This window comes from Candoia aspera, chromosome 3 (genome assembly GCF_035149785.1).
Source record: "Candoia aspera isolate rCanAsp1 chromosome 3, rCanAsp1.hap2, whole genome shotgun sequence".
Classification (NCBI taxonomy): domain Eukaryota; kingdom Metazoa; phylum Chordata; class Lepidosauria; order Squamata; family Boidae; genus Candoia; species Candoia aspera.
In genome coordinates, this window is record NC_086155.1 from 64,396,795 (window position 1) to 64,411,393 (window position 14,599).

Here is a 14,599-nt window from a genome sequence, read left to right on the forward strand (position 1 = left end):
AACCGGAGTGGGGGTGAGAGACTTTTCTGTCAAGTTTGATGGGGATCCAACAAAGTTATCTTTCTTTTTAACTAATGCTAAAAGTTATATGAGGCAGTTTGGAGCATACTCCCCTTCCGAAGAGGCCAAAATAACTCCCATTGCTACCAAGTTGAAGGGTTGAGCGGCTGACTGGTATGTTCAGTTAAGTGATGCTGACTCCCCTGCACTTGATTATTTCGATGATTTCATTTGGGCATTAAAGCTGCATTTTGAGGATCCTCTGGCCAAGGCAAGAGCTAAGAAGGCGCTGAAGGATCTTACCCAGGGCCAAGTGTCCGTAGCTGATTACGCCCTAGAGTTTAAGGCTCTAGCTGGGAAAATCCCTGACTGGTCTCAGTCAACCCTAATAGAACGGTTTAAAGAGGGACTCAACCGGGACGTCCTATGGTGGGCGTTGTGTAGAGACGACCCAGAGTCATTGTACGAATGGATCTGTCTGGCAGGCAAGGCTGAGCACGTTCAGCATACCTTCATGCAAACTAGAAAATCTGAAAAACCACCCGCCACCATGAGGGGACCCCGAAGTGCTACAACTGCTGCCCAGCCAAGCTATAGAGCTTGGGATGAGGAGAGAGACCGGCACTACGTGAGGGGTCAGTGCCTCCGATGTGGAAAGGAGGGCCACCGAACAGCTGATTGCCCAAAAGCCAAAGCTGGAGATCGAGCAGGGAAGCCGCCAGCCAAATCGCCGCCTCCCTCCCGGCGGATGACAGCAGCCAAGGGGACAGCCAACGCTGAGGAAGTAGTCTACTTCTCGGGAGAGGCTGAAGACGACTCTAAGGAGCCGGCGGGAAACGCCAGCCACCTGCCATGAAGAGCGCCTGCAGGCAGGTGGAGGAGGATGGGCGCAAAGATGCTATGGTGAGTGCTGACTGTCCCACTTTAGCAGTAAAAGTGAAATTGGGTTCCCGCACAAAACTACAGAGGTATGGGCTTTAGTTGACTCTGGGTGTTCCAGGTGTTTAATTCACCCTGATCTGGTTGCTGCTTTGGACCTGCCTAGCTTCCCCCTCCAGCAGCCTTTGATCTTCACACAGTTGGATGGTTCAATGGCGGGGGAGGGGGCGGCAACCCATTTCACTGGAACTGTCGCAATTCAAATGGGCAGCCACCGTGAGACTTTGAAATTTGTTGTAGCACCTGTTGGCAATCCCTTGGTAATTCTGGGGATCCCCTGGTTGACCTATCGAAGCCCCTATATAAACTGGGAGCACAGAACTGTGACTTTTAAAGATGGTTTTTACCGAGCTCCTACAGCGGAGAGAGTTGCATGTGCGGAGGTTGGAAGGGCAGCGATGGCCACGCCGCGCCCTAACTTGCCACATTTAGAAGGCTTGCCTGATCAATACCAAGTCTTTGCAGACGTATTTGGGGAAATGCAAGCAGATCAGCTGCCCCCCCCCCCCCGGAAAACTGACTGTGCAATAGAGTTGGTCCCCAATGCTCAATTGCCCAAGCCTAAAATTTATCCGATGACTCAGAAGGTGCTTGAGGCATTACGGGACTTCATTGACAAAAATCTGTCAAGGGGATTTATTGAACCTGCTACTTCCCCAGTTGGGGCCCCTGTGTTATTCCGGGAAAAGAAAGATGGCACGCTTTGACTCTGTACGGACTATCGATGGTTAAATTCCATCTCTATTGTCAACAAGTACCCTCTCCTGCTCATGAACGACATGTTAGCTCATTTGTCAAAGGGCAAGATTTCCTTCAAGCTCGATCTTCGCGAAGCCTATTTCCGCATTCGCATAAGAGCTGGGGATGAGTGGAAAACTGCTTTTAATTGCCCACTAGGATCGTTTCAGTACAAAGTCCTCCCTTTTGGGTTAGCAGGGGCACCCGGAGTCTTCATGCAGTTGATTAATGAAGTTTTACATGATCATTTGTTTAAAGGGGTCCTGGTTTACTTAGATGATGTTCTCATTTACACTGAAACCGAGGAGGAACACGAACGCCTCCTCAAACAGGTGTTATGCAAACTTAGAGATGCCAAACTCTATGCCAAACTTTCCAAATGTGAATTTCACAAAACCCAACTTGACCATCTGGGCTATCGAGTGTCTGACAAGGGTATTGAGATGGACCCTGCAAAAATTCAGGCAATTCTAAGTTGGGAACGTCCCCGCACCCGCAGGCAATTGCAAAGTTTCCTCGGGTTCAGTAATTATTATCGCCAGTTTATCCAGGGGTTCGCTGAGATTACAGGGAAGGTGAAAACAGAGGGGACAATGAAGGCCTGAGGAAGCAAGTGAAGAAAGAAAAACAGACAAACAAACAAAAAACCATCTTCTATTTGTATTCCCAATATCCTGCTCCTTAAAGGTAGAATTTTATGAAATTTTATTAACAGAAAGAATTCTAATCTTTCAGATATAATCTTTTTCACCTCATAAAATATTTTATAAAGTAGTATGGCAAGTTATTTCAAAAAGGCTATGAGTATCTTTGTGTGTGTGTATTAATCCGTTCAATCATGTCTGAATCTCTGAGAGTGCCTGGACAAGTCCCTGCAGTTTTCTTGGCAAGTTTTTTCAGAAGTGGTTTGCCACTGCCTTCTTCCTAGGGCTGAGGGACAGTGACTGGCCCAAGGTCCCCTGCTGGCTTTGTGCCTAAGGCGGGACTAGAACTCATAGTTTGCCGGTTTCTAGCCTAATGCTTTAATCAGTACACCAAGCTGGCTCTCGTGTATATTTAAATAAATATTTATATATATGGTCTTCTTATAAATATGAATGGGTCAATGTTCCTTCCCCAGATAACAGTCTGAACAGATGTTGGGACTACAACTTTCAGAATTTGTGGCTTGCCAAAAATCAGTAAATTTCCTCTGTGTTAAACAAACTTCATTACCTGCTTACCATATCATGGAGCATTAGATTAAGTGATTAGTTCCCTCCTATCCTTTAGAAGGCAAGATCTCTGAGCAATTATCTAAAATTGTACTTACTATTCTGCAAAGACTAGCCTTTTACACTTGCTAATAAGATTTAACATTCTGTTGCTTAACAAGTTGGAACCTAAGCATAATTGGGCAATACTAGAGCAGACTCAGAAAAAAAATCTTTTCCTTTAAATAATGTTTAGGGAACATCTACAAGCTCCACATTTCAATTGCAAACAGCTTCTTCCAGTTTTTATTTACTTCTCAAAACTAAAGCTCACTACCATTGCAGTATGTGATTAAAATTTTTATGAGAGAAAAGTCAAGATAGAACAAAAGCTGGGTGGCCAAAGGAGCAACCTTTTAAAATTGCAGCATGGGAAAACTTTCTAACAGAAATTGAATGGAAGCTCCAGTTTCTTTAAATATACTACGTTTTTGAATGTCTGAAAAATTACCGGACCTCAGGAAACCTAATTTTCCCACTATCCAAACAGGGTTGATAGATGCTAGTTTAGTAAGCCATACAGTTATAGGAATTATTATGGGTCACATATAATTTTCCCTTTTTCCACCCTAAAGGCCTGTCATCATTAGAAGCTACAATCTTAACCTCTTTTCTTAAGTATACTTTTGAAATAAAACACTGCCATCTATAATTTGTTTTGAACTCAATGGCATTCAGTTTATCCAATTTTACCACACAATCGTAGTTTTCAGAACTATCTTTTAAAAGTGTGTATATATGTATCCCTGCTTACCCACATTTAATGTAAAAGAAAATGTAACTCCCAAGATGCAGACACTCAAGTCACTTGAGAAGAGGACATGGGGAGATATGAGCACAGATCTCAAGTTCCAGGAAAAAAACAGACCAGTGTTTCTCAATCTTGGCTACTTCAAGATGTGTGGACTTCAACTCCCAGAATGCTGGCTGGGAAATTCTGGGAGTTGAAGTCCACACAACTTAAAGCTGACAAGGTTGAGAAACACTGAAATAGATGAAGATGTGGCTCTATGCATCTGATGAAGTGAGTTACACAAAAGCTTATGCCTTTTAAAATTTGTTAGTCAGAAAAGGTGCAATCAGGCTCTTCCAGATTTTTTGCTACCACAATCTAATATGGTTGTCCTCCTACAAGTTCCAGGGAGCAATAAGTCTTAGGCAAGTGACCTTCCATCCCTCTAGGGATCCATGTTGGTTTATTAGCAAAACAGCACTGAAGGGTCCCACCACCCTAATATGATTTAGAAAGGAAATGTCGTTCATTTTCCCAATATACATCTTTAAGGAGGAATTTAGAGAGAGATTGTTCTTTTTTTTTCTAATGCCCGTGGAAGAATAATTCCCAGTCAATGAAGCTTCACATGCAGTAGCAGGCTGAATACACATGACTGCATGTAAAGATCTTCTTATATCCATCTTCGAAATGTGATTCAGGAGGCCCGAAACTAGTTGAGGAGAGGAAGTTGGAATTGTAAAAACTGAAAAATACTTAATTTTATTACATACCCTTCTCCATCACTTTCTATGGATGATACATGATGATGTGCACTAGTGAGGGCTGACTCAAGCATATGTTGCCTTGACAGTACATCCTGATGTGGTGGTAGGAGGCCAGGTGATGGTCCATTGTGGTTTGTGCTAGAACTAGTATACATGCCTAAGGACAGAAAACATATGTCAGTGAAATTTCTTTACACTTCCTCTAAAAAGTGTCTCCTTAGCACAGGTATCTCAAACAAGTTGTAACAGGCTAGGTTTCTCACTGGTATAAAGTTTCTTCCTGGATTTGGTTAGAAAGAGTGGCACTGCTGCCATGATCCCTCCATCATCATTCTTCCCAAACTACCTATCGGTATCAGTCAATGGACAGGAATTTTGTCTTACATTGTGATGTTCTGAGGGCGAAGATCCCTTCCAGGTTTTGCAGCTATAAAATCATGTACATCTTAAGTATTGAGAATACAAGAAAAACCAGTGGCTCCAGTAGTTTGTTTCCACAAACCAAAGATGGGATAATAACAGTCTTTAATGTGTGTTTCCCAGCAACTTCGACTAAAAGACATGTGGTGAAAGGTGAAAGGTCCCCTGTGCAAGCACACAGTCATGTCTGACCCTCTGGGGGGACGCCACTTTTGCGACATTTTCTTGGCAGACTATAACAGGGTGGTTTGCCATTGCCTCCCCCAGTTGTCACCTTCCCCAGCAAGCTGGGTGCTCATTCTACTGACCTTGGAAGGATGAAAGGCTGAGCTGACCTGAGCCGGCCACCCGAGAATCCAGCTTCCGCTGGGATTGAACTCGGGTCATGGGGAGAGTTTCGGCCACAATTCTGCCGCCTACCACTCTGCGCCACACAAGGCATATACTAAAAGACATATTGCCTCCAATATTAGAAATAAGATACAACAGTTAGAAATAAGATACAATAAGAAATTGTCATGAGTAAGGATGGTGAGCAGGGGGCTCCCATCCAGGCTGTAAAGCGCATGCGTAGTACTGAGGAATTAGGTAGCCATTCAAAGAGACACAGATTGGGCCCGCCTTAGCCTTTGGGGTTCATATATCTGGGTTCTTCCCACGCTTCTTCAGTTTGTTAGGATTTTCTGTTATGTAGCAGTAATAAACACTAGAGACCTATTCCTTGTCTCAGCGTGGTTCCTGGCTGTTAGGACAGAAATAAGATACAAAGATACAAAATGATTAAGAACTACTGATACGCTGATTTGCCATGAATTTGTCTAATTTCCTTTTTAAAGCTCATCAGCTTGGTGGCAATAACTAACTAACTAACTTTAATTAGGATTGACCCATCCAAGAGCAACTGGCTGCAGAGGAATTTCATTTGCAATGGTTTTCGTACACACAGTTAAGAGAAAGATTTAAGCTAGATAATAGGACATTTGGAATTGAGCAGCAGAAGACAGAATTTGAGGTTGAACTATGTGCAAATGGTGAACATGTAATTGCTAAAATGTATAAACTTTTATTGAAATTTGAAATGGAAGAACAACAAGTGAAAGACTGTATGATGAAATGGGCTAAGAACTTTGGACAAAACCTACTGATGGAACAGTGGGAAAATATGTGGTTAAAAGGATTGAAATTTACATTATGTTATAACTTAAAAGATAATTTTTATAAAATGATGTACCGTTGGTATATGACTCCAGAGAAATTGTCTAGGATGTATGAAGGTACTTCAGAATTATGTTGGAAATGAGGACAACATGAAGGGTCATTTTATCATGCCTGCTGGACTTGTAAAAAAGGCAGGAATTTCTGGGTTCCAGTATACACAGTGATACAAAAATTTTTAAAGATCAACATTCAACTGAAATCAGATCTTTTCTTGTTGGGATTAATGGACAGTCAACTAGAAAAGAGTCATGGAAGATTATTTTTACATATGATTATTGCTATGTGACTATTATATGTGCAAAAATGAAAAGACTCTGAAATACCCACATCGGAGGATTGGTTGGTGAAGATGATAGAACTAGCAGAGATGGCAAAATTAGCTTGTTTGATTAGAGAAAGATCAATAACTACATTTATTAGTGACTGGACTTTGCTGAAAAAGAGAAAAATGAACTTGTGATTTATGAGGGTAAAATATAAATGTATCTGTAACGGCTGTCAAGAAGATCAGAAGCCACTTCTTTAGAATCCTTTCCTTTCCTTTCCTATTTTTTCTATTTCATTTTCACTTTCTTATTACTTTTCTTTATTCTTCTTCAATTCAAAATTTGTACTGTTTTTAATTCTGTTGAAAAAATTCTTCAATAAAAATTATTTTTTAAAAAAAGGATTGGATTGACCCATCCAATATGAAAATCTCAGAAAGAGTTGCTTGTAATTTCCTACTGCTGTGAAATCAGGGAGGCTGAAATGATAAGGAGACATTTCTCTGTGATGGTTGTTCTTCCCTATAATCACCAACTGGAACTGTCCACTCAGGAAAGAGCAGAACCATTCTAAAACAGTAGTCCCCTACTCCCAAACATCACAGGCAGACCAGAGGAATACCATGGTTGAGGGTGGCAAACACCAGCAAGAGGACCAGGAGGGCTGTACCTATTTCATCCATGTCCTGCACCTAAGTCATCCACCAGAGTGCCCAATGCCATTTCATTCCCATGTGCAGGTCTGAATCCTGACTGAAAGGGAGCCAGATAATCTTAATGATCTCTAGTATGGAATTAGGTTACATTAATCTCTCACTTCTAACTAAGAAATAGGGGGAATTAGGATAATACAGGAGCTTTAGGATTTACATGCATAGCAGACAGGAATTTATTGAGATGAACTTACTGACTGGTAGAAATAAAAATGCAAGAAAGCACTCCTTCCCCTTAGTGCAGAGCAATTTTGGAGATAAAAAAACAGCAACAAATAAAACAATTTTAGTTGCAGTGTAACTGTTTGAATCAAGCTATAATGCACTAAGGAAGACAACCCACCAGGAGGACTGCAGTTCAACCATTGAGAAGTCAGTTGTTGCTGAAAGGAATGTTTATATAATTTAAAGAAAAGGAATCACATGGGAATAAAGCATGTTGAATTCTGTTCCTTGATATAACCAAGTGTTCACCTGAGCCACAGTGGAGTGGCCACTCAAAGTCAAATGACTGAAGAACCGTAAAAGCTCTGCGTCTCTTAATTTTCCTAATATTATTCATGAGATGAGCTGCATGCATGAGAAATATGCTTGCCTGAACTGAAGGGCAAAAGGAGGAGAGGGGAAGGACATATGGAACACAGTGCCCACCCAATTGTTTTTTAGATTAAGGGAGAATTATTTTTATGACTGGTTAGCCTTGAATTATGTTTTTCTGCCAGCGTATATACCAGCTTTAATATAATGCCTTAGCAAGCTAAACACGATAACATTATTTTTCTGCATAGACACTATTTTTATATAAATAAGACAAAGATTTTGTTCAAGGCCCATGCGCTCATATTCTTGTCATGAAAGACAGATTCAATTTCAGCACTAAACTCCTAAAACCAACAAAAAAATTATATGAACATAAGAAATAATACAAATCTAGTGACTTACCTATCTTTGAATGGGGTAAACCAACATCCTTCAAAAACTGGTTTCCTGAAACTTGCATTTTTTAATCCCAGTTTGCTGACTTAATCTCCCCATTAACAGTACTGGCTTTGGAGCAAACTGATGGATTTGCACATAACCTGCATTAGCTCTCTCCACATTTCCATTTTTTCCCCCTCATATTTTTATAAGTGCTCCAACCACAAGCCTTCTCATATATTGAGGGAAAGTCCCTTTGAGAATACATGACAAACTGTTACTTTGAGAATACATGACAAACTGTTACTAACTGTTGAAGAAAATGTTGCTTTATCATTTTATTCTCTGCAGACAGTATACTTGATTCTGCCTCTGTTTTCATTTATATATCAGACACCTGTATGACTTCAGGATGTTCTAATTTCTTTTTAGGACAGCTTGGGATGCTTAACCCATATGGTAACATCCATATGACATCTTAAAAAGATGTTATATACTATTGCTAGACATCATTTTGCTGCTATTTTTGCTATTTGATTGGAATGGAAATTAAATAAATAGCAAATTTAACAGGTAAAAAAGGGGAAAATGCAAATGTTTAGATTCCTGAAAAATATAGGTCCTCCCAGACATGGAATAAGGAGGGCCATTCACTTCCAGAAAGCTTAGACTGTCTGAGAAGCTGCAGTTTTGAGTTCTGAATAAATAAATGAACCACTCGTATTGACGTGAACAAGGAAGGTAGGCAATTTCATTTGGGACCTGCTTCTGAATATAACTGTGTCATATCAAACTAAAAATATCTAGGTCTTACAACAATCATATGAGTAGTATAATCTATACTAATTGGTCCCTAAAAGTAGATTAGATATGTCCTACTGGCCCTGCCCAAATGATACCTTTAATAATTCAACCTAATATGGCAAAATTCTTACTTTGATGTGGGTTTGCTAACAAAACTTCTTGCAAACAACAGAGTACTTGCATAGGAGTAATCATTTGGAAGTTAAGACACAACTTTGGAATTGTGGACTGCGATAGGATTTAGTTGAAACACTAGCACAGAAGTAGAATTATGGGTAATTAAAGCTGCTGTTGTGTTAGCCTTATAATTCGAACTATAATAAAATGGTTACTTAACCCTTAGTAAGTCCAGTGTAGGATCTATAATGGTCTATAGAGATTTGCCCTATTTGAATAAAGTTTCAATCCAAAAACATTGAACAAGACCACCACATATAATAGTATCAACTATTTTTTTAAATTTTTCCCAACACATGGGGGCTTAAACTAGAATGTATCATGTTTAGTTTCTTTGACTTTAAATACCATATATAAAATATATGAATTTAAGTTTCGTATATAAAGTGAAGTGTTGAATTTGGTAGAAAAAAAGAATTTGATGTATTTGGGATTAACTGTTTAAACGTATACCAAAACTGATATGGATATTGTGGGGATCTCCTTTACTAGCATATAACACTATAAATCTCAGGCATGAACAGAAGGAAGACATATAAGCTATTTCAGATATGAGGTCACAATGAATATGACTAGACTGTGATAACATCCCAGTGATTGCTTTACTGCCAACTGAACAAAAATCTCTCATGTTTACAATACAGTGTCCAATTAACTATAGCAGGCTCTGATTATGTGGATAGAGCCCTATTTGCATGGGATGATAAACATCTGTAACTTGGGGACCAGAGAGCAACCATTTCATAATAATTTATCATACGTGGAAAGTTGCATTTAAAAGGGGCTATACTTTTCTCCCATAAGTTGTAAAGTGCTTCTAAAAGGACAGGTGGGGTTTTTAAAATGTTATATGATTCCAGTTTACATTAGGCTTGTTTGCTTACATTGATAAGATAACATGTCTCAAATAAAATAAAATAAAATAAATAAAATAGCCATTTTTAGGACATTTTGACTCCGTTATCATCGCTAAGAAACATCCAATGCTGCTGATTTGCAAGAAATATCCTTAACTGGTATTCTGTGGAAATTACTATTTGTCTGTTCTGCAAAAACTATGCAATTATAGTAAAGCAAAGGTCACTGCAACATAGACTGAAATTTTGTTTCCATGGACTGGTCCTAAAGGACAAAATATTTAGTTATTTTAGTTCCTCTTCAAATGAGGAGTAGTCACTAAGGTGCATTGTGCTTCACATAAGCTACATAATGTGGACTTCTGGTATATATCTCTGCTCCAGAGGGATGCCTTCAGTTTCCTAACACATTAACCACTTCAGCTTATAAATACATGTCATCCATCAAAATCTAAATGGTTTAACCTTTAGCACTAACATCTGTTAGAAAACTAGCATCATGACCATCTGGACTAAAGGCTTTTTAGGGATTCTGCCAAGTAACTGCAAAGATAAAAGAAATAAAATTGCAAGTTCAGAAAAAGCAAAACAGAAGTTCTCAATAGTGTATTATTTACCTGTAAGTCCCGCAAACATCTATCTCAAAACTGGGGTCAACATAGCCTAGTGGATTGTTAAGACTCTAGGCATATGATCTGCTGAACACTATTCTATACCACAGTAAGCTACTTCAGAGAAGTTTGAAGTAATGTGGGTCTTCTCCAAAACTAATCAAGTTATTCTCAAATGAACCACTACAGATCGATTTAGGCAGTCCAGAATCAGTTAAAAATGGTAATAGTCCTCTACCACAGACACAGAAACACAGAGAAACACACAAAACAGGCCAAGGGAGAATGGAGAGTAGAAACTGACTGACAACTCTGCTTCTACACAAGGAGTGACTGTATGCCCTTTTATTGCATTTTGTGACTACCTGTATTTGGCTGAACGAGCAGCAGGAATGCTCAGAATATAGTTTACTATCAGCAGTAAAAATCTGCTTTCCACTGCTTTTTCTGAAGATGCTGCCTGTCTGCAAATTAGAAGGAAAATCTTTTTTTAAAAATAAGAATTTTATTAAGTTTCAAACAAAGATAAAAGCTACAGAAAAACAAAAAATTACAAAGAAAAAGAAAAAACTAAAGAAGTGTGGAAACACAAGAGAATTTTTTTTTTTAAATTACAAAAAGAGGTGACTTCCGACTTTTAACAGCAGGGATATACAACAATTTTCCATAATCAAACCAAAATCATATTATTTCTATAAATCATTCCAGTGGCACATTATAAAAATCACTAAATACAGTTGCTCCATCCCCTTATATTAAAAGAAAAAGAAAAATGTATATATGTATTTAGATTTTGATGGATGACATATATATACTGTATATACCTCCTATCAACTTCTCACTCAAAGATAACATTTATTTAATTATTTCCTTCCTACTACTATTCTATACATTCCTGTCTACTATAATAAAGATCAAACTAAAAAATGACACATTTTAGACCTCATATTTTCCACAATGTCCTGAATGCCTTGCATAAAAACTTGGTAGGAATCAGAAAGAATCTGTTTGAAATCTCAGTGGAAATCAGAGAAAGTCTGTTTAAGATCCTCCATGTCTCAAGCAGCAGATTATGGCACCCCCCAGAAGCTTAACCAGCGAAAGTCGAAGATATGAAAGGAACAAGTAACCAGGCAGAGAACTTTTAACATATTCTCCCCTTTTAGCCTGAGCACATGGGGTTGCTTTGAAACTTAGCACACAGGAGTAGAGTCTTGGAAAACATCTCTGGATGTTAGCTTTCATCCTTGACATATTTAAAATATGCTGCAGCTTTAGTTTAGGGGAAAAGATTCTGGGTACAGTAATCCAAGTAATCCCAGTGGCACAGCGCTCTGTTTCTTGTGCTGTGATTTCTTTGAGAAAGCAATCCAGCATAAACAAATATTTTCAAAGGGAACAGCATGAAGCATTGTATAGAAGGCTTGACTGCACATTTTTTAAGCCTGCAGTCTGCTGTATACACTCCATAGGAATTTGATTCCCTAACACTCTAATACAGTAACCTTCCAAAGGTTGGAATCCTACCACTGCCTGCAACCCACCTGTTGGTTTAATTAGAACCTGGAGGGAAGATATCAGTGTTGCTCTATGCTCTATTTTTTAAAATATCTATTGGCAGTCTGACATCTCACCCACAAGGTTCTGACCCATTACTGCTAAATTAATAGCTCCATTTAGTCAAGTATTCACTTCAGTCCTTCTCCAATTTGGTGCTCTCCTGATGTCTCTAACCCATGTAGATAACCTTCTAGACTGGGAGATGCTAACTGATTCTTCAGTTCTGCTTCTGCACTAAAATGAAGCCTAAACACCCACAATTCCATGAATACCTATCTATCACATTATCCTTGTGTATACCGTTCTTACTTCTCCAGTCCTCCCTCCTCTTCCACTATAACATTTTAGATGGTAAGTTCATTGGGGCAAGCAAGCTCTCTCTTTGCTTATAATTCCAACAAAATACCAAAGTACTTGGACTATTACCAATAACTGGTATCAAGTTAGTAGGCAGTTTTATATAACCAGACCCTAAAAAGATGCACTTCAGATTGACTTAATAATACTGCATATAATACTTAAAATGTTAAAAGGCTGATGCACTTCAAAAGAGATACAGCCAGACTAATTGTCAATGCTAAGAAGTTGTGAGCTTTATTCCCATGGCATGTTTCAAGTAACATCCCAATAAATGTGCCATGAGAAAAGCTGTAAAAGCAGCACATGGTGGAAACAAGCAAAAACAGTTGTTCAACCATTCATGAGCCAGATGAGAGGGTCAAGGACAAATTCTTTAATGAAGGCATGACTGTTCTGTAATGCACATTCAAACAAAACAAAAAGTTATATTTAGTAACCTGGGCTTAAGTAATGCCAATATGACAATATGGACTACAAAGTATTTTACATAATATGGTAAATGAACTTCCTTCATTTCAGACAGCAACTCCCAAACTGCTAGGAATTCTGCACTGTATGGTCATGTACATGTGAAGGGCATGAAGTTAGGTAAATATCTCTTAGTGGAACTTGTGAAAAATGCACGACCATAATTACTGCTTCTGTCTTAAACTACTATGGCTGATAATACAAATGTTCTCATGACCTTTTCAACATGTTCCAAACAGTTCATTATGGAATAGCATTCTATAGTTTTCCTAAGTTTCAAATTTAATGCTTTCATGTACATAAAGAATAAGCCTCTTTCTTTAACCAACTTTACAGTTTGAAGTCATTTGTCTTCCATATGTCCAGAGAGACTTTACTTAGGTGGATGACAGGTTGACAGAAGATACATGGAGAATCCTATCACAGTAATTGGTCCTCTGTGGATCTTCCTGATTTTTCTAACCATAGTCATATTGTAACTGGCCATCAGATATATTATTTCTTGTTGGGAAAAATTATATAAATGTACTGTCTAAAACAGGAACTCAGAAAAATGCCATCAACTATAACAGTTCTTTCAAGGGACATATTTCAAAACAAAAGCCAATTATCGGCATATTTATTTGTGACAGTGCAAGATTATTAACAATGATTTTAATCTTACTTTTGGATTTCAGGTATGAAGGTATTTGCTATATTGCATTCTTCCTCTGATATGTTCTTTGGAGTACTATACCCTTAAAACAATCCTGAAAGGTAGGTTGATGTAGTAGACAATGTGTTTGTCTAAGGGATCCAGTGAGCTTTATAGTTAGATAGGGATTTGAATCTGAGTTCTCCAGGGTACATGCTGTTTACTGTATTTATAAGAAAAATAGGAGGAGGAAGGACTAGTAGGTATGTTCACCACCTTGAGTTATTTATAAAAATAATAAAGGCGGGATAAAAATAAAAAATAAAATAAAATAAAATAAATAAAAATACTCCCACCTGTAATGAGATCACGGTGGCTCATTGATTTCCCACACTTCCCATCCAAAATGTGTTGTGAAGAAGGGTGAAGCTGCTGCATAGCTAAGCACTCGCTTAATATGTCTTGCTCGGCATCGGAATACGAATGTAGCTATAATGGGAGGATAAAACAAAGAGATTTTCATTTCAAAGAGCAGAACCAAAGTGCAGCTAATGTAATGCATATGGCTTTTTGCCCATAGTCTACATATTCTGTACATGCAAGAAACAAAACATCATTGTTTCCCTCACTTGAGTAAGGGAAGTTATATTAGGTGCTTAGTACTTCTAATTTGGGTTTTCTTGCATATACAAATTAATTATGCTAATCTACAGCCAGCATCATGTTGTTTCTTAGAAAATTAATGTCTCCTTATGCACTTTTCAATTTTACAGAGTAACTGAACTGCACAATATTTCCCTCCCATATCTTTTATTTCTGAAAGGAATGCATCAATTTGGTAATTGCCTTGGCTGGAACTGGATTAGATAAGAAAAAATGTTTGTACTTATCAGATTAGAATGAACAAAATGGTGGGCTGCTAGTCATGTGCAAGAGGTACTGCTGATTTGTCAGCTGTTTTCTATGTAAATTAATGCACTGGCAAAAGTGTCTGAAGCATGCTCTCTTCACAAACCACAATGTCGATCATATTAGAAACAGCAGGAGAGGAGAATTAAGAAAGAAAAGCATTTCTAATTCTTTTTCAAACATGCTGATGCTGCCAAGTTTTTGTCATAACACAAAGCTCAAATTACACAAAAATGTCTATCCTATGTTATGGC

The 14,599-nt window shown here is 38.4% G+C and overlaps 1 protein-coding gene across 1 annotated transcript in view; it reads right to left on the reverse strand.

The window, feature by feature from the left end:
- The window catches only part of GLIS1 (GLIS family zinc finger 1), a 130,864-nt gene that overhangs the window by 24,996 nt on the left and 91,269 nt on the right, over window positions 1-14,599 (reverse strand). The window contains exons 4-5 of the mRNA XM_063297974.1: window positions 13,793-13,925; window positions 4,437-4,587 (exon numbers count right to left, since the gene is read on the reverse strand). Of these exons, the coding sequence (XP_063154044.1) occupies window positions 4,437-4,587; window positions 13,793-13,925 (284 nt within the window). The remainder of the gene's footprint in view (window positions 1-4,436; window positions 4,588-13,792; window positions 13,926-14,599) is intronic.